General features: G+C 44.6%; 1 protein-coding gene and 1 pseudogene across 8 annotated transcripts in view; one reads left to right on the top strand and one right to left on the bottom strand.

Moving 5' to 3' along the window:
• Positions 1 to 21,231, bottom strand: part of PPFIBP2 (PPFIB scaffold protein 2) — a 180,101-nt gene that overhangs the window by 81,917 nt on the left and 76,953 nt on the right. Inside the window, exons 1-2 of one of the 8 annotated variants that reach the window (XM_077113866.1) lie at positions 16,892 to 17,041; positions 16,359 to 16,435 (exon numbers count right to left, since the gene is read on the bottom strand). The exons of 6 other annotated variants lie outside the window; for them this stretch is intronic. In XM_077113866.1, the coding sequence (XP_076969981.1) occupies positions 16,359 to 16,406 (48 nt within the window). In that variant the 5' untranslated portion in view covers positions 16,407 to 16,435; positions 16,892 to 17,041. Of the gene's footprint in view, positions 1 to 16,358; positions 16,754 to 16,891; positions 17,042 to 21,231 lie in introns of those variants that run through there. One more of the 8 variants, XM_077113865.1, reaches the window with a different exon arrangement.
• On the top strand, positions 102 to 3,636 carry LOC143643921 (cilia- and flagella-associated protein 68-like; annotated as a pseudogene).

The following is a 21,231-nucleotide window of genomic DNA, read 5'->3' as shown; positions in this document are numbered from 1 at the left end:
GAGAGGGTCTGAAACGGCTGGTGAGAGGCAGTGCATTACAAAATGCCCTGAGATACAGACAGGAGCTGCAGTCACTTTTTAAAGGCATTTCTATTCTGGATATGGGCTTCCAGGGAGGAGAGAGGGGGCTGCTGATGGTACTGAGCTGGCTCGCACACCATCAATGCTCCCTCCTCCATGCCAAATGGAAGGCTGAAACCAGGGGCGCACAGTAGACCATCTGGGGGCTTGACAATCTGAAAAAGCAGATCTTATTGCAAATGGGGAAGTGACAATCATGATAATATAGGCTTGTCCAGAGGAATAAATATTCCAGTGTTCATGAGGCAGGTGTCCATAACCACGAAGGAAAGTTATGATTATGTAAAGAGAGAGGTGAGAGAGAACATCCAGACCCAGTGGTGGCCCACCTTCTCCTGAGCCTATTTCCCCACATTCCAATCTTGGGAACTGGCTCTCCAAACCCCCTTCATAAGAGAGCACCCCCTTCCCTTCCTTATCCCACCACTCCCCCAATGCACTGCCTGGTGAGAGCAGATGACAGAGTTAGGCCCAAGGACCAAGTATTCCGTATTCAAGTGCTGGAGTTTCACTTAGGAGAGAAGCATTGGTTGCTTGTTGAAGACGCAGTGGGAGGGTGACCCCAGGGGCCATTTCCCAGGGCAGCTGTGCCAGGCACAATCCAGAGATGGTACACAGCGCCTGCCGCCACGCTGCTGCCTTCTACTCCAGACTCTCAAGTAGGCTTCTTGTTCATGGTTATGGAAGCTCTTTCATACCATAGACAAAAGGACCTTAACAATCACAAATGACTTCTTTGTTGAAGCCAGTTTATTGTGGTTGATATTAATATTCCATTTCTCACATGGTCTGACTAGCATCGAAGCATATAATTACAACCAGACATTTCCTCAGAACATGACAGGAGTAGAGAGAAAAATAATTCTTAACAGTAGGTCAAATGCCTCTCTCTCAAAAAGCTCACATGGTGGGGATTTTCAGGGGACAGAAGATAAAAAGGACCAGGAACCCAAGTGAAGCTTTGCACATTGGACCCCAGTGCCAGCGTGAGCGTGTGCATAGGGCTGCTCTGTGTGGGCTGGTGTCCCTTCTCCCACCTGAATGACCAAGGGGAAGATTCCTACCAGACTCCAGCAAGCCACCACACCAACTGTGCCTTACTCACCCAGTGTGCTCCAGGGTATAATAAAAGGCCTTCCCATATAATCACACAGGGAGACAACTATTTTCATTGGCTGACAAAAAAAAAAAAAAAGGCAAAAAAGTAAAATGAAGTTTTAAATAATTTTTTTTAATACTCAAAATGCATGCCATTGAGCTCACAATATTGTTAGAGATGGATCAAAAATTTGGATCCACTCTAGCAGTAAATGGAAAAAGGGAAGCATGACCTGCTAAAAGATGCATAGATAGATATGATAAAATTAGATTTACTGCCCAGGAGAGGTAGAACTATTTCTGAGGTCGAGACTAGGGGGAAATTTCTTGTTTTCAGACTCTGCATAATGGGATAAACAGCATCTATAACAATATCCTTACAGTATCCAGGATCCAGTAGAATGTACTGCTTGTCTGTGATGCCCTCGCCAAAGGTTAAGGAAAAATATGGGCCAAAGGCCAAAGCAACTCTCTGATGACCAATACAATGTGGGGCCGTCACCATACTATAAATAAACAGCGAATCCTTATACAGCTCTCATATGTGCCAGGCACCACTTGGCCCACTTTACATGTATCATTTAATCTTTCCCACAACAGCATGAGATGGGTGCTGCCTTTATCTCTATTTACAGATTAAGGAACTGAGGCACAAAGCACATGAACAAAGCACAGATGAATAATTTATCCAAGATACTAGGTAGTAAATTAGTAACTTCCTGTTGTATAGCTTAATTGAGGGACAGATCAGTTCAAATTTTACTTGTTTTATATTGGGATTACATAGCAAAATTCACTTAGAATAAGGTTTGCTGCTAAGCAAACAAAATTTAAAAACACCGTGTGAACCTAAATGTCTCTTAATAACGGAGTATCTAAACAAACTATAATTCATCTTTACCATGGACAATGCATAGAATCTTAAAACATGACTAGGATATCTATGTTAAAATATACATGGAGATATAAGACATATTACATAGCGAAAAAAGCAAGATGCAGAAGAATTACACAGTGTGATGAAAGAAAACAATCTATATAACCTCAAAGGTATAACATGTGTATGACATGAAAATCAATACAAAGAGTGTCTGGAAGGTTATATAGCCAATCTTTAACAGGGTTCTCTTCTGGGGAAGTGTCTGGGTTATGGAAAATAGGGAAAGAGTTTGGTCAAGGGAAATTTTTACTTCAACATAGTATGTTTGGGTTTTTTACAAAAATATCTTCCTTTTCTTGAGTAATTAAAACATTTTAAAATTTAGAAGCACTGTTGGAGTATCTCAAGTACCCGTTTTTGTTGTTTTCTTTTGTTTTACCTCCTGCAACAAATCTGAGCAACACGTTCCTCTCCCAGCAGTCACGCTGGCCTGTAAAGCAATGATAGGAAGGGTCCCTTCCTCGCCCCAAGTCACTGGTCTAGAGGAACACAGCACCTTTCTCTCACACGGTCCTCGAAAGTCACTACTGTTCTCTAACAAGCTTTGGAGAATTAGAAACCAGTGAACTCGAGATAATGTTCCTAGACAAAAGTCTGCAGTATTGCCGCCATCCTTGCTTCTGGTGAGGCACAGAGACATAGACTTTCTTGATCTAGATAAAACTGCAGCCCCTCAGAAGGGCACAAGCCACTATAAAATGCCACCTCTTCTCGAAGAAGAACCTGGAAAGCACACGAGAACAGAGCCAAGAGGATTACTTCAGAATCATTTGTGAATGCCAATTTTCATCAGCCAAAGGTAAGGATTTGAGTTTGGGTGAATGAATGTATAGTCATTCCAGCAATTAGGCAACATGTTCAGTCTCTTCCTGAAACCATTCTTGGATTATAAAATGCTGCGATATCAGGGCTTAAAGGCCCATGCAGTTATCCAATTACTCAGAAACATGTTTAAAAAGAAATTTGGGACAGAAGATATTATAACTGACCTCATCTTGTCCAGAACGGCTCTCTCCTACTGTGTCTGCTGCCCAATTTCCTCAGAGGCAGTCCCTCACTTATATCCTAGGAAACCCACACAATGGCAGTCTCGTTAATGCAGATGGCCATGTCTAAAGTATGGACAGATTGGAATATGTCCAGGTTTTTCTAGTACGGATGGAGGTATATCACTAATGAAAATGCTTATTTAAACTGTACTTTGATAGGCAACTGGAACGAGGAAAGATATCACCTAAGGAATACTGTGCAGCCCAAACCCTTACCTTCCCAGTTTGGACACTACTTTGAAACAACATATGACATAAGCTACAACAAAATGCCACTTTTAACCCATAGATTTAAGCGAGACCCTCACTGGTTCCCAGGACATCAACCTGACCTGGATCCTCTTTGATACAGATGCACAGAAAAGTCAACTTATATATATGAATAGCTACTCAAAGCCTCAAATTGGGCATCACTCTGGGTGTGTGAGGGATCCTAATAATGACCAATTACAGGATCCAGAGTTCTAAGAATAAGAAGCTTCACTTCCCCAGAACAGAATATGAGGGAGCAAATTCTAAACATAACTAAGATTATGCTTATACTTAATAAACATAATAAATAAAGCCCAAAAATACAAAAAAGAAAAAGAAAAAAAATAAGAGTTGGGACACAGCTCTTTACCAAGAGATTGCTTTGTCAGAGGATAAATCTGCTCCCTTAATTCTAATAATGGAATTGCAATGGGGGCTCTGATTGACATCGAGGTCATACAGTTGCGTCCCTGACTGAGTCCAGGCTTATGGAATCTCTGAAAAGTCTTGTCTGTATTTCAGTATTCAGGTAAATCAGTAATAGAGCAATTGTCTAGCTCCTTGCGCATGAAGTAAAATTGAGAAACCCATACCCACACTCCACTGAGGAAAAGTAAGTCAAATGGAGGAAGGACAATTATACAAAATTCTTTTATAACTATACCTTACAAAAGAAAGATAATCTCATTCTACTGTGTTGAGGATGTTCATCTCACAATGAATGTAAATAAGAAAGAGGTTGTTACACAAACAATGTTGTCAGGCTGTAGGCTAGATCTGTACAAAAGATTACTGATATTTATATATATACATACTAAGCTATAGTTACACAAATATTTGATCAAATTCTCCCTTCTTTGGTTTTGATGGCTGCTCCTACAAATGTGACAGAAGGCAAATCAGTATCTTCATTCAAAATTTCTGCTGCACCTGATTCTATAATTCAAGTTCCCTATAGACTTTGTGAAGACCATGTGATATATATGCCCTATCCAGGTGAAACTGTCAAACAAGGACTGACATTGCCATGTCCCCTTACATCTTGACTGAAGAGTACCTCAGGGAGACATACTACTCTCTTTTACCACAGAGCTGAATCAGGATGGGGAGAAGTCCTTCTTGTTATGTATTGTTGTCAATCGTTCAGAAACTTTAGTGAGGAATACTGCAACCGAATCACCTTTTCCTCCCACAAAGCTTTGCTCTCACAGGCTAGGCAAAGTCTGGACACAAGGAACCCATCTTCTAAATCCCAGGTCTTTTGGAGGCAAACGTAAAACACAGCCCTGGATTGCCAGCTCATGGTCTTTCCCAGGTCTGGAGAAGCTCCTTGACTCTTCAGGTGATGTGTTTGCTCCTTTAAGACCCCATTCACTGGGCTTGGCAGGCCTACTGTATAGCTCAAGCAATCAACTGCCCAAGGTGGGGCTATTTTCTAATTCATCTCTAAGTGGAAGGGAGAAGCTTCAGGAAGTGGCAGCAGCCATGCAGGGTGTTTTCATGGTTTGGGCTCCTAGTGTTGGTTATAGATAGTTAATCTGCCTCATCAATTAGAAGAGCAATAAGAGAAGGGAGAGAGTGTGGCCAGGGGGGATGAGAATGACAAGCAAGATTCCAGTAGGGACAGTCTCTACATAAGGGGCAGCTTGGGTTACACAAAGACACAACCTAATCTAAGCAGAGTCCTATCCCTCATCTCTTTTCTGGATCAGTTAAGAAGTTTAATCTTGATAAACTCCTCATGCAAAGAAGTAAGATGCTGACAGAGTCAAGAAATAAAGTAGGGTTCCATATCTTGGGGAATACTGAATTTTAATTAGGAATGAGATCAGGGGATATTTAAGGCCCCCAAAAGAAATCTAGTCATTAGTTGTGGAGGATCCCAGATTAGCCAACTTCTCCTTGTTCTTTTGCTAAGGGATAATAATGGAGAGACCTACATGGGCAGCTATTTCCTCTGAACTCAAGTCTACTTTTGGCTACAATAGCCTGGAATCAATACCTTTACTGTTAACTACATAGCACAAGTGGGGGCTGCCATCTCCTTAGAGATATTCTTACCTGCCAAGCACCTGACACAAGGTGGAATCCTTCTTCTGAATTTTTAAACTTGGGAGCAGAGGGTGGTGGTGGTAGTGCTAGAAGGCCATGTCTTCCTCCACGTGGAAGCAGCTGGTTAGTAGTAAGAGTCAACCGTGAGACCAACATGCATGGAAAAGCTGTACAAAAGCCAAGGGAGAGACTGGTAGCATTCTCTTCCCTGGTTCATGTTGTCTAAAGGTAGAGCTTAGCTATATCTCTACCCTTTGTCCTCTCTTGGTTTGGGCTGGTACAAACAGTGTTTTTTACTTGCACCCCAAGTCCTGGCTAATGCATTTATCTCAAAGGGTGCTCAATAAATGGACCTACGTTTACTCCTTTGGAGATAGACATATAGGAAAGAATTCCTGCTATTTGAACATAGTGCTGAATTAGAAAAGTAACTGAGCCTACCATCTCACTTGATATGCTTGAAATGGCAACTTTTAAGACAGGGTTGAGATATTTCTCAATTTGGTTATGGGTTTCTCAATTTGACTTCATGCATGGAGAACGAATTAAAGTTAAAAACCAGGATCATCAAGGGCCAATGGGGATCTACTTTGGGGCACATGGTACATAGAGATATAATAGTATAAAAAAGGTACTTTGTCTCCTTTGTGTGTGGAATAGAGGACTTTATATACAACACCTGCTGGGCTCCATTCTTATTTCTCATAGACCAAGGAGGTTAAGGTAGGGAATGAATACAAGCTGCAACAGACCCAGAGGCGTCAACAGTGGGAGAGGGGGGAGGGGTATGGAATAAGAGGCAAAAGTTAAAATAAAAGAAGAAAGATATATACAGCTGTACAAATACCAGGTCTGTGAGCCCGCAGGCTGAGAGCTGCAGTTTTTCCTACTCCCTGGCCCTTCCTTGGCTGGATTTCAAGGCAGGAGATCCCTGGAGACAAAGTCTCCCAGAGCGGACATCTGTAACCATTTACATTATCCCTATAGCATCCTCCTCCCCAAGAATTGCTTTCACTGCAGCCAGAGGACAAACTAGGAATGATTATGAACCTGGGACTATACTTAACCATGTGTAATCTCTGGCAGGTTACCTTATCTCAGGCTTCTCTCATCCTTTAGAGAAAATTATATCTTGCAGAGCAACAGAATATGTCAGTTAGGCCAATATAAATTAAAATGGAGGGGGGTGGGGTACATGATAAAAAAAATGTTTTTTATCATGGGATGCTCTAATAATTTCTCTGTAAAATATAGTTTTGAATGATCGTGGAAAGATGGAAACATTTAAATGGCTTTGTTTAAGACAAAGGACCCAAGTACAATTAGAAGAAGTTCCTCCCTTCTACTGAAAGTTTTAATTAACTCATCCTTTTTGTGCAAGAGAACAAAAGACACAAAGTTTCTGATCAGGACTCCTAACAAATATCTGTAAAGATCTGTAAAAACAACCCATGTGAACTTAACCAAATACTTTCAGGCTGGAGAGAAAAAGTGCCTAAGTGACAACACAGAACCCACTGTTAGCTAATATCTCTGGAATCATGCCTTTGGCACACACAGTTGAAGACGTGTTCACTTTTCCACTGTCCCTGAAAAGATGCCCACATTTTGAGTCATATCTTCATGGTTCCAATTTTTTTTCTCCTTATAAGCATTTTACTATGTACCATTAGTACTATGTGCTATACATACGTCTATAATTAGCACTTTGTAACTTTAAATAACTAATAAAGACCAATAAAAAGAATAAATTATTTTATTGTAATAAAAATAATAACTTGAATTTTAATTTCTGTTCTGATCTAAATTTACTCTAAACATCAGCCATGAAAGCCTCATCAAAGCCATCATACCTGTTCTAGTGGCCGGTCAGATTCTATAATGCTTGCTTAGCCTTGGCCTGGCCCCTCCATTGTAGTGGGCCATGTCGGGTTCTCCACACCATTCTGGATGGGGTGTGGGCGCTTGCTGACATGGCTGGAGGCTGTGCAGTATCCCCGAGAATGACACTTTAAGAGCCTGGCTGGCTAGAGTGAATAATGATAGTGACCAAATGTACAAATTCAAAAATGTTTTGCATGAGGAAGAACAAAGGAATGTTAATAATGCAGAGTACTGAAAATAGATGGTATTTAATATTTCAAAACTTTAACTTACATGTGAGACTAAAGCAAAAAATATTTATTTGGTACAAAATTTATATTTTGACTATTGCATTTCCTAATATAACTTATGTGGACAGCTTAATTGAACATCATAACTACATGGAACCTTGAGTAGGGCATGAGATTTTGTAGGTTTATCCAGGGTGATTCCTCGATAAATCCTAGAAGGATTTGAACAGTGAATAAAAGGGTATTTGCAAATTCCCCTTGGGAGAATGGTGAGAAAGGGGGAAAATTCAACTTCCCCAAATGGAGAATTCTTGATATTTTCACAAGCAGTGGGGACAGCCAAAGCAATAGGCTGAGCCCCCAATCTTGGTGTTTGTTCATATAAAACTTATCCATGCAAAGGATAGGCTAAGCCTCCTTAAAATTAGGCCTAAGAGTCACCCCCAAGAGAACCTTTTTTGTTGCTCAGATGTGACCTCTCTTTCTCAGCCAATACCACAAGCAAACTCACTGCCCTTCCCCTCTCTACGTGGAACATGACTCCCCTGGGTGTGGCCCTTCCTGGCAGTGTGGGATAGAAATCCTAGAATGAACTGGGACTCAGCACCAAGGGATTGAGGAAACCTTCTCGACCAAAAGGGGGAAGAGAGAAATGAGTCAAAATAAAGTGCCAATGGCTGAGAGATACCGAACAGAGTCAAGAGGTTATCCTGGAGGTTATTCTTAAGCATTAAATAGTATCACCTTTTTTAGTTAAGTTGTAACAGAGAGGCTGGAGGGAACTACCTGAAAAATGTAGAGCTGTGTTCCAGTAGCCATGTTTCTTGAAGATGATTGTATAATGATATAGCTTTTGCAATGTGACTGTGTGATTGTGATAACCTTGTGTCTGATGATTCTTTTATCTACCTTATGCACAGATGAGTAAAACACATGGATTAAAAATAAATAAATAATAGGGGGAATAAATATCAGAATAAATTTAGTAGTTTGAAATGCTAGTGATCAATGAATGGGAGGGGTAAGGGGTATGGTATTTATGAAGTTTTTTTTTTTCTGTTTTCTTTTTATTTCTTTTTCTGAACTGATGCAAATGTTCTACGAAATGATCATGATGATGAATATACAACTATGTGATTGAAAAAAATGAATGTTCATATTGTATGTTGATTGGTTTTATTAATAAAAATTAAACAAACAAACAAAAAAGAGCCTGGCTGGTCTCTGCCAGGCTAGTATGCTTCTCATTTAGGCTCTGGTACACTTGGGGATGCTGGGTGAAGGCACTTCTGCAGCATTCTCCAACTGACACATGCCAGAAGATCTCCTGCCTTCATTGTAATTCCCTAAACATGGGGACAGAGTTGGTTCCAGAGCAGTCAAACAGGGCAGGCAAGAGGTCACAATGGGGGTGTCATTTGGTATGCAAGCACGGAGCGTGGGATGACAGTTAGCTCCAGTGAGACAAATCTAACCATTATATTGTTGTTCTTCAGAGATGACAACTGCTTTTCAAAGTCCCTACCTTGGGATTCGCAAAATAAACCTGCCCTCCTTTTTCAGAGACTTTTTCTCTAGTCTTTGACATTTAAAGAGTCACATTTTCTATGACGCATCTATTAAGCTATGGATCCCAGGGCCCTCAGGATCCTGGCCAAACTATTCCAACTGGTCAGAACATGTTAAGTCATATGACGGCTACTTGCCTGTAAAGGTGTTAAGATTTCTAGCACAATACCCTGGGTAAGCTTTGGCTCTGGATAAGTCTTATTCCTCCTTCTTTAGCCACTAAAATCTTGGATGGTGCATATTTTTAACTGAATAAGAAAACAAAAGAAAATGTAGAGTATTTCCAGGCTGCTTGGCCAACGGTATCAAATTCAGAAAACCAATTGCAGGTGAGCAATAGAGGTTTGACTCTGCTTCCAGACACAGGGTTTCAGGTGAGATGTCAGAGTCACTAGGGCTACAGCTCAAGCTCAGAAGCACCTCTCATGCCCCTATAAACCCTTTAGAAACTTGGAAAGCACAGACCTTAAAAGTAATGGGATTGGGGGTGCAAGAGTAGTTCAGTGGTAGAATTCTCACCTGCTACACGGGAGACCTAGGTTTGATATCCAGCCCATGTACTTCCCAAACAAACAAAAAAAACAAACAAACAAAAATTCAACAAATGGTGCTGCAACAAGGGGATACTCACATGGAGAAAGAATGAAATATGACTCCTGCCATACAGCATACAAAAAAACAAAACAAAACAAAACAAAAACAGCTGATCCCATGACCAGTTCCATTTTTTTCTGGGTGAGGAAGAGTCAAGCCAATTTACTATCTTTGACACAGAGGTGAAGAAATTTCTTCCAAACACTGAATGAATGGAGCACAATCAGATCCTTAGTTACCAGGTGTCCACTAAGGAGTTATCTTCAACCCATTATGCCCTCTACCTCTTGGTTCCAATTATACTTAAGGGGAGGTTTGGTGTTGGTGGCTGGGCTTTCACTATCAAATGATGTAAATATCCACCTTCAGGGAAGACAAAGCAGAGTTCATAAATATCTACTTTAAATAGCTTCTTGGTACACCAATGTTCAAGTAATTATGGCTCATTCCTAAGGACCTACTTGGAGACACTCTCCAAGCTAAGCAAGTGATCGAGTCCCTGTCCTCAAAAAGTTCTGTTAATTAGAGGGAGAAAGGACAGAAGGGAAAATCAACCTTTACTATGAGATGTGTTAATACTATCATAAGTGTATATAAGTGGCATAGGGAAGGGACGAATCAATTTGAACTTCAAGGGATAGGAGAGTCTTTATAGTGGAAGCACATCTTAATGACTGAGTTATGAAGTCTGTGAAGGAATTTCTCCAGGAGAATGGAAGAAGAGTACCTTTAGAAATGGTCTTGCTGATATAAATAATCTTCATGAAGCCTTGACAATTACTATCCTTCAGACACTTTGGTCTCACAGAACACAGCAAACAAAGGATACCTTGAGGACGGACAGGTTTGATGTAAGCACATGAAGGCTCCTAACTGATCTTCCTGGGGCTACATTCAGTGTGAGATAAATGCATTTGATTTATCAAAATGTCTTCTGCTTTGGCTAAGCTTGGTTCATTACCAAATTCTCTTCACCAGGTAGCTGTATACATAAGAGACCTAGAGCACTGTAGGAGAAGTAGTATTTGTAATTGTCCTGGAATGCTGAAGAGGGATGATACTAAAGTTAGAAGGAGAATAAAAGAGTAGGTTCATTAAGGTCTTTTCTCATCTTGCCAACTCCAATGAATCACTATTATTGAAGGCACCTTCAGACACAGAGAAGCAGGCCGGGCGCTAGAGATGGGGGGTAGTTCCAATGATTTAGCTCATCTGGAGTCACTAGAAGTAAACTACCCAGTGCCTCTCGACTGCCCTGACTTTTAATCTGAAGAGCCTACAATTAAATAGGCATGAGACAAAATCCATAGCTGGGGAATACGGGATTAGGCAAAATCCATAGCTGGGGAATACGGGAAAGTGAGGAGCTATCCCTTTGGTCACAAGAATGCTGCTTTCTTTACAAGTTTCCCAAATGGGAACAAATTCAGGGGAAAATAGATGGGAGCAGTTGCTTGGGAACTGGAGGTAACAAGAACAACACTATAGAATAGATTTTAAATATGACTGTAGGGACAAAGTCAGTTTGCAGTGGTTTTGGGAGTGACTTGGAATGATTCAAGATGATATGTTTTTATCCTGCTCTTCCAAGAAGCCTGGTGGTGAAAGGAAAACAAATTACAGGGCAGCATAGAGAGGCAAGTAAAGATAGATTTGTTTGCTTCCCCTGCACCCCCCAAATGGCTTGCTGAAGAACTAAGAAGCATTTTCAGTCCAGGGCAAGGGACAGGTAGGCAGGGAAGAGGTGACAGAAGAAGCAATCAGAGGAGAAAGAGGAGACAGAACAGGATAGGGTCAAGAGGACAGGATACTAGAATAGCCTTGGCCAAGGGAAGAGACTCTCAGCCTGTGAAACAGAAGGAAGCTGATAAATGATAGCAGTGAACATAATTACATTTGTTGGTGAAGGGGAGGGAGGATAAGAAATTCATCTAAGCTTTGATGACTTCAGTTGAGAGGGGAGTATAGGGATGAGTATAGTGGAAAGGTATAAAAGAGTCTCTGTTGGGGAAGGGAGTGAAGAATACAGGGATGAGTCCAAGGACTCCCAAGCACTCTTGCTGGGAGCGTCCACTAAGTATCCTGTACATGACCCTGATATGATGCCACTTTATGAACCCTGATGGGTAAAAGACGTCCAAGGATCTCTTTACAAGGAGCTGGCAGATAGCAGTGACAGGGGTTAGAAATGGCAGAAGTCTAGCTCCTAACTTGGAACAGGGATGCTAAAAAATGGGATGCACCCAAAGGAAACTGCTGACAGCCTAGAGCCTTTGAGTAATGATGCCCACTGTCACCCTCCCCATGGTCTTGAAAAACCTCTCTGCTCAAAATCAAGAGTGGGTACACAGCTCTGGAGTAACCAGAGGTCACTAGCTGTAACCAATGTCATCGTCACCATAGCTAATACTTATGGAGTGCTTTCTAAGCACTTTATGTGCATTAAATTTCTTATTTGTATTTCAAAGTCAAGGAAACTGAGTCCCAGGAGGTTAAATCAAGTGCCCAAGGTCATACAGAGCTGAGATATCCTAGCGTGTGTGGATCGAGGTTCCACACTCACAACCAGTCAGAGCAGCTCTCACAAAGGATGCTGCCTACTTTTCCAACTTTCACTGCAATCTGACCTGAGTGAAAGAAAAGCCAATGTCTAGAGCTAGAATGCCTATATGTCTATTTGTCTTTGTAGCTCTTCTGGCCCAAGCAGCCAGTCTACTAGATTAACCATTTGAGCACCAGATGACACAGAATAAAGTCTCACGTTTGCAGCTTGAGTTCATTTCACATTTTAACATTTTACTGCAGATTCCAAGCCAACTGGCTTTGGGAGGGGGGGTATGGAGATCCATGGTGATTCCATTTTCTTTGTGATCTTGGGTAGGAATTTTGCTAAGCATTGAGACTGTTGGAAGCCAGGCACAGTGAGAAGATGCTGACAGTGCTGGGAAAATGAAATGCTCAGAGGGCAGTGAGTGGGTCTCACATACCCTGCTCAGAGCTATTTTTAGAGGCTCTTTCAGTAACTGTGGGTTAGATCTACTAACATCAATGCAGGATAGGTGTGACCTGTTTGTGAATTAGTCAGGAAACAACAGCTGAGGGGGGCAGAAGCCCTCAAGATCTTTGCAGCAGATTACCGTGTCCCTCAGCTTTGTCTACTGAAGAAGGAATTGGAGGATAGGACATGGAAGGTCTGATCAGCCTTGGGCTCACCCAAGGCCAAACGCAGCAGCCAGTGGACCTCTGGGCTAGTTTGCAGCTGCCTTTTCTAGCTCTTTAGTATGCTTTGGCTTGAGACTTCAATCTGGAATCTGGGAAGGGGCTGAGAGATAAAGGAATGAATGGCTTAAGATGCTTTGCTAGGAGAGAACCAGCTAGTCCTGCCCGTTCTTTCAATTTTCCCTCCCTAGTAATAGCCAATAGCAGTTAACTTTTATTGAATATTTCCTACATGCGTAGTATTATCTCAAATGCATTCACATGGATTATCTTACACGGTCCTCACAAAACTTGATCTTCTTTATTTATCCACGAGGAAATCCAGGCTTTTAATTTATCTGCCCAAGAGCACTTAAGTCAGTAAGTGTGGCAAAGTAAGGATTCCAACCCAGGCCTGAACCCAAACTGCATGTTCTTAACTATATTACATAGAGTCCCATACCCTAAAGGCTAGAGACAAATCTTTCTTTCCTGAACAAATGCTTCCCCTCTGGCTCTGTGCCACCCTGACCATAAGCAACTCTTCACATGCCCCCCAAGTCCAAAACTCTGCCTTGCTCCTGAGGCATTGCCCTCTTGGACTGGTCAGAGGACAAGGGCTCCTGGCCTATGCACTAGGCTCACCCCTGATCCAATCACCCAGCCCCTCTGCATGGGAGAATGGAAGAGACAAAAACCTTGGTTCAGAGAAACGTGCTCTCTGAGCCACCTCAGCATGCAGAAGCCCAAGAAGGAGCAGATGAGCTGGGCAGATGGGGGTGCTGGAGACCTGGGCTGGAAAAGTCCTGCAGGGACGGGGTCAGCGAAGGATTCATTGGAAAGGAGGGGCTTGATGGAGTCAGGTGAAGTAGGTGGGAATCAGAGAGGAGAAGGACATTTGGAGTAAAGACTCAGAGAGAGGAGGGAGTATAATGTACTCAGGGGTAGATACACTGCAAAGGTATGCCCTTTGCAAAGGTAAGTTGAGGCTGAGGTCCAAGGGCTCTCAAGAGTCAAGCATGCTGAAGATCATGGACTGTCACTCCCAGACAAAGTATACGCTCTGAGGACTTCTGATCAGGGTCACAGGGTGAATGGGGACTTTTTTTTTTAAAGGGGATTTTAAAAATCCCCTTAGTACTTTGAGGGTAGAGAACAGGGAAGATATTCTGATCATACTGCAAAGGCATGCCCAATAATTTGTGTTTTGCTTTTTTAATGTTCCTTAAAACCTGAAAAGAAGAAAAGTATGTTTCTCTATGAGTCATCCTGGAGGTTCTGAAGTCTCCCTACTTAGAACTTCTTCCCTCAGTAAACTTCCAAGCGTACACAGGAGCCAGAATTTATACCCTGGATCTCAGGACAGAAAGAGCCTCCTTATATGTGTATCACATGCAAAGTTACTTCCTCCAGAGGCAGAACTTCCCCTACAGGAGGCACAGGGTTACAACATCCACCTGGGACATGGCACCAATAACCTGAGGCACATCTTGGCTAGAAGAACCTCCTGGTTAGAAAGCTTGACTTTGGATACAGGGAAATAAAGGCCAAAAAATGAGAAGTACACTTCTTATCTCTCCTGCCCCCCAATTTCTCCTATGTGGCTTCTGAAAGTTTAAGATGATGCAAACCTCTGCCAAAACGTCTGGCCACCTTGGCATGTTCTCTGGTAGCTGTGATGCCCCATTCCATAGCTAGGCAGACGCTAAGCACAGACAGGATTTCTGCTGGGTTCTAAACCGATAATTTTCTACATATTTGGCAGAAGAGATGAGAAGAGAGGTTTGGACTGGGAGGCAGAGATCAGGGTTCAAGATCAGGCCCCACCACTAATTGCTATGGCCCTAATAAGCATGAGGTTCTTAGCATCTCCCGGACTTTGTTAAATGAGGGGTTTGAACTAGTTGATTCCTATGCGCCCTCAAGCTCTACAGTTTTGTTCAACTGCCTCACTTTCTCAATACAGCTTACTCCATACCACATCACAGTCAGAGTAATTTTCTTAAAACATAAATTGTACCCTGCAATGAATCCTATGCCTCTTTCCTGCTACAAGTCCCCCATGACACAAATGCTTCACCCACAACCCTTGCCGCAGCCCTCGTTTGCTGTCCTGTGTGATCTGGCATCTGCCCGCTGTTCCCTCCATAGCTTACTTCAGCCACCCTGACTTCTCTCTCATTCTTAAAACTTGCCAGACTTCCTCTTGCTTAAAGACCTTTGTAAATACTATCTCCTTCATCCCATTTTCACTTAACTCATTCCCTCTTGTCTCTCAGGTTTCTGTTAAGTACCATTTCTTCAAAGAGGACTCCTTAATTTCTCCTTCTCAATCATCGATCGCCTTCATGGATCTTTTGTTCCTCTCCCTCACCGCACTTACTGGTTTGTGGTTTGGGGGTTATTCACTGCGACTGTTTAGCCTCCTTCCCCCACATCAGATGGAAGGCGCACAACAGCGGAGACTGGCTGTACTTGGCTCACCACTGCACACCCAGTGCCTGGAACTCCATAAATATTTACTGAATAAGTGACCGCAGAGGGCACACACAAAAGCTAGTCGGCCTGATGTTTGGGTCTTGGGGTCCAGAGACCTCCATGTCGCTTCCAAGTGGGAGACCTCCCATACCTCCTGTCCTTCCGTGGTTACACTGTCAAATCTCTTATCTGTCAGCTGCCTTTGCCCTTTTTGTCTCTGAAAAACGTTCAACCTAAAATTCCTCAACGTGAAAATAAACGCGTACCCATCTCAGCCAATTTAAAGGCAGTCACAAAAGAGGAGAAGGAGCCCAGGTGCATTCGTTTCTGGCTCGCACCAAACACACACGTTGTGTCCTAAAGATAAAGGGCATGAACAACTTGCAACCCGAAACCCTCCACTCCAGAGCATTCAAAGGAGAACTCCCAAAGAGCTTTCCTCCGGAAACTCAGAAGCTCATCCGCAGACAGCACACATTGCTTCCGCAGCAGATAATATCCAAGTGGGGAGTGAATTAAACAACTTCCGAATCCAGTACATTTAAAAGGCAGCAGCTTCCTCTCGGCATGCACCCTCAAACCGAAAGGCAAGTGGACACATTCTCTGGTCATGGTGTTTGGAGCCTCCAGCTGTTTCAGGGCCACAGTTAAAATAACTCACTCCCGCACTCAATTCTTGCCTTTCTGTACAGAGGCTCATTCACTAGGATGTCAGAGGAGAGACAAAGACAGCTGACTGTATTCTCCTCCAGTGTCTATAATTAGATTCTTATGAAGAACTTGGCCATGACAGGGCTTTGCCAGACAAATACCTCCCCCTACCACACACACACACACACACACACACACACACACACACACACACACACACACAGCTAAAGCATCCCCTCAGTCATCTCCACGGACACCCAGAGAAAGTGACCAGTCACTTACCCTCTTGAGCCACGCGAAATGCTTGTAAACGTCAATGTCCCCATCCATGCTGGGCACCCATGTCAGCAGTTAGATCCCTTGGTTGAGAAAAAACCCTTTTTCTGGCAGGAGGCCAAGCTCTCTCCCCTCCCCTCCCCTGCCTCTCCCCCTCCCCTCGGAGGAACGCCAAGCTGTGTTCAAAATTGCCCACTTGCCTGGCCTGTGTCCTTCGGCCTTTCCCTAAACAGTCTCAGATGTACAACTCCTCAGAGCAGACTGTGCTGCTCCAATATCCTCCCCCACAGAGACACACGCGCGCGCATACACACACACACACACACACACACACACACACACACACACACACACACACACACACACACACACACACACACACACACACACAGGAGCCCACGGGCACCAGCCCTGGGATGCAGAGCCCCGTGGAGCAATCAAACCTAAGAAAAAGGAGGGGGGAGGGGGAGTCTTGGACAGGGCTTGTGAACACACACACAGACACACAAGCATGGGGAGTTTCTTTTCAGTGATAATACCAGAGCCTGCCAGAGGAAAACAGTCCTGAAGAAAATTCCTTGTCTGGCTTCCCCCTTCTGGAGTGGCTGGAACTCATTACAGAGAGACCCTGATTTCCTGTCTCTGCTTCACTCTGCATTTACCCACAGGCTCCCAGCTGCTCACAGTTTATTTGGGACTGGGGAGAAGACTAAAAATAAGTGTTGCTCTCAGAGGAGCTTGCTGGTTCCCACACACCGCCTGACCCCCACCCTGAAGCCCACGCCTACCCCTTTTTCAGGCCTGGGGTGGGCTGAGCCCCAAGGAAAGCCTGCCGTTTCTAAAAAAAAAACATTCAGAAGTAGCGCCAGTCTGGGTCCTTGGGTCTGCTGCATGCCAGGCCCCATGCAGGGTGTTCTCGGTCCTTGGCAGCACCCTCTGCCAGAGAGGAACTGCTGCAGCCCTGGAGACTCGGCAGATCCAGGGAGTTGGGCTCAGGGCTGCTGTCACTCCCACCACGGGGCTCTCCGGGGGCCATGTGCTGCAGCTGGGGTTGGGGGATGGGGGAGGCATGCCCTGCTCCTGTCAAGCCCCAGACCTGCCTCACTGGCTCCCCCACCCAAGACTCCCTGCTTTACACACCCAGGAAAGGGTGAGGCCGCCTCACGTGTGTTTCCACGAGACTCAGAGGCAGCCCTGGCTCAGTGGGAGCCTTGGGAAGGCCTTGGTGGAGACAGTGAGCTGTGTGGTGTTTTCCTACTGGCAGGTCACAGGCTGGATTTCCAGAGTGGCCTGTCCAGTGCTTCCCAGATGCTGCCTCCACCTCCTTCCTCATACTCCCATCCCCTTGGGAGAGCACCCCTAAAAACAGCATTTCTCCCTGGCCCAACCCTTAATGTGTGATTACAAAAGTGATCTTTGATGTGGGTGCAGAGGGAACTGTGGTTACAAGCAGAGTCCCTGAGCTTTGCAGACACATATCTCATGACCACCTGGGCTTCCCCAGTGTCAGGAGCCTCCAGGGTCTTTCCTGCAACTCCCAGTTGGAAGAGAAGAGTCTACTGGGTATCCACAGGACCCTGAACACCATGGCATGCCCCACCGTGGCCCAGAAGCTGGGCCTGGGGGAGACGGTTGAAACTATGACTGGCAGCAGAGTCCTGGCAGGCTGGCCCAGCTCTCAGAGATCCCAGAGGCAGGGGGAGGAGAGCTGGCCAGAAGCTGGCATGCTGGAGGAGTGAATTCCTGGAGACACACCCAGATCAGAGATCAGAAAGGAAAAGCAGCCTCTGCTGTCCACGCACGAAGCTCCAGGCCCTTCTTCCTCACCCCTGGCCCAGTTCCAGAGAGCAGACAGGGCACCACCCAGCCTGAGGTCCCTGCCCAGAGCTAGGGGAGGATGTGCTAATGAAGAACATCTCCAAAGTTGCAAGAGTGGGTAGGCCTTTTCTAAACTCCACCCCCTCTCCCATTTTTTCCCCTTATTTTTCTATCTAAAAGCCTGGAAGAGTCAAATGAAGAAATTCATCCAGTCAACACACATTTGCCCCTTATCCAAGGCAAATGAAACAGACCTCCTGTCCCGGGGAAATAAAGAATGACCACATGGAATATAATGAAGGTGTATCTGAGGCACCGGGGAGGAAAGGTAGGGGAGGCGATCTTGGGGCTAGCTGGGGGGGGGCCCCCAGTGACCCAGCCCCTGAAGGATGGGAGAAAACCCTGCTTCCCATGGAGGGAGGCTCAGTGCCCTTCTTTAGGTCCTAGTACAAAAGAGGAGGAAGGAGGTGATGAGAGGGGCCTCGTGGCTATCATCAGCCTCACACCTCCCACTGTCCATTGAGATGTGGCTCAAGGGACAGCACCTCCAGGAAATTTTTCAGTTGCCCCTCTTATTCCTTCCTAAGCACTCATGCTCCCCTCAATGTCACCTGCCCTGCTGCACCAAACCACAAGGGACTGATACACGTCTGTCTACGCACCAGCTCATAGGTAGGGTCTTATTTCTGATTCATTTTTCTAATTTCTATGCCCAGCACACTTGGTATACAGTAGGATTTTAACAAACATTCTTCGAATAAAAAAAATGAGGCTCAAATGGGTAAGACTGGCAATATACAGCAAAATTTGTACTCAGGAAAAACAGTCTTGAAGGTGTATTTCCCCAGGATAAAGATGCTTGGCATAAAGAGGAAAGGGCAGGACAAGTTTCATCTATTAGTTCAACTTGTTCATGGTAGGGAGGGATGGAGAGAATCCAGACAGGCTACAGCTAAATCCTTTACATACCTTATGGTATCCTAAAGTAGCAATTCTAACTTCAGCTCATTCTTTTTTTAAACACCATAATACATTTACATTGTAATTCAATTCAACAATGTATAAAATAAAATAACCCCAAAGAGCTAGGAACTGGAACTGGGCACGCATGTGTGGCTGGCGGCAGGGGATGGGCTGAGGATCCTTGGATTCGGCGGGCACACGCACCTTTTCACTCACTAATCCCCTGGCTGGCAGAGAGGCCTCAGACAGCAGCTCAGCCCTCATCCTGTTGGCAAGGCACGCCCTTGGCTGCTTCACGCTTGCCCAGAAGGCAACCCAGGCCATGGGTGCCTCAAAACAGGCCATAGATGGGCTTCAGGGGATCAAACAAAGCCCCTGAAAGCGTTCATACGATGCATTAAAGAAATAACAAAAACTATGCATATGTACATACAGTATCCCTATATTTCTGAAAACTGAGCTTTCATTGGATTATCAAAATGGTTCATGATTCCTGCAAAGTTAACAACCTTGCATTTTATCTGGCCTACGCAGTTACTCTCAGAGGTTTAGGCTGCCCATACTATGGGTGGGTTTTGGCTTTCTGCTTCCATTTCACTGTCCCTGGAGGGTACAGTCTTAGGAACTGCCTGGGCCCATCATGAAGAAGGAAGTGCCCAAGGATCACGAATGGTTCACAGATAGGGGTCATCACAGTAACCCTGACAGCCCTCACTCGGTTCCAGCAGACGCAGCTCAGTACTATCAGGAACATGAGGTAGCAGCTGAGGGCAAGGGCAGGACACTTCAAGTCAGAATTCCGGCAATAAAAACAGAGCTAAGAAGCCAGAGTGGTAAGGTCCAGATAAGAGGAGATCATCAGTGCTTGCCCGCTCCCATTCCAGGGCCCCAAAGGAAACCCCAAGATCACCACCTACCTGGTTAGAATTCCAGGTACTTGTGGGAACAGCTGAAGGCAGGTCCCTGAGGCTTTACTCCTACCAGCTACAAGAAGTCAGCAGCTTATCAGGTGGAATCGTGGACTGAAAGGAGGCTCTTGGGTCACATGCCATTCCATCACCTGCATCCTGAGCTCCAGACCAGCTCTGAGCCTTGGCCTCTGGGCCACAGGTAACAGTTGCCTGTAAGTCAGATTCAGGTTTGGGTCCTTCAACAGGTAACCCTGCAGTGAACCAGCTACTAGGAGGAGGTGATGAGAAGGGGAGGCAGCAGGAAGAAAAGAGCCCAGTCCCGAGAACACTGTTTCTTTTGGCCGAGGATGAAGTCGTGCCCAGGAAGCAGAATCCTGCTCCCGTAGTGCACAAGCCCAGGGAGTGCATCTCTACAACGGGTGAGACAAGGTTCACAGCAAACACTTCACATAAAGGCTCAGAGAGTAAAAATTTTAGGCTTTGTGGGCCATACCGTCTCTGTGCTACTCAACTCTGTCATTAGTCGTGCAAAAGCAGCCATAGACAATATGTAAATGAAGGAGGGTGACTGTGTTCCTATAAAACTTCATCTATGGACACAGAAATATGAATTTCATACAATTTTCGCACGTCGCCAGATATTCTTGAGATTTTTCCCTGACCAATTAGAAATGTAAAAGCCATTCTTAGCTCGTGGGCTATAAGAAACAGAGGCAGCAGGCCAAATGCAGGCCCTAGCTTGCGGAGTTAGGACACTGCTTCCCCGTGTATAATGAACCGCCTGGCTGAGGAGATTCTTGTAGAAATGCAGATTCTGATTCAATAGGTCCAGAATGGAGCCTGAGACTGTAAATGCCTAACAAGTTTCCAGGTGATGCGGATACTGCTGGTCCAAGGATCACACCTTGCATAGCAAGAGGTTGGAAAACTCACTTTTAGAAGTTGCTTGAAGCACAGGGTTCTGAGCAAGTTTGCAAATTCCCTGGAGTCTCCCTCCTGCCTGCCTGCCTGTGCACCAGCGGGCACCTGGAAGTTGGGGGGGAGTGCTGTTCTCTGCAGGTGGAGGTAGGTGGGTGCCCACATGCTCAGACCTCAAGTCAAACTAACCTGGCAACATTTCCCACCCATGTCCCCTAGGCCTAAAGCAGGAAATTTAGTGGGGAAGGATTTATTTTCTCTTTTTACCA

The sequence above is a fragment of the Tamandua tetradactyla genome, chromosome 8, assembly GCF_023851605.1.
Source record: "Tamandua tetradactyla isolate mTamTet1 chromosome 8, mTamTet1.pri, whole genome shotgun sequence".
Lineage (NCBI taxonomy): Eukaryota > Metazoa > Chordata > Mammalia > Pilosa > Myrmecophagidae > Tamandua > Tamandua tetradactyla.
This window is presented reverse-complemented; position numbering and strand designations above follow the sequence as displayed.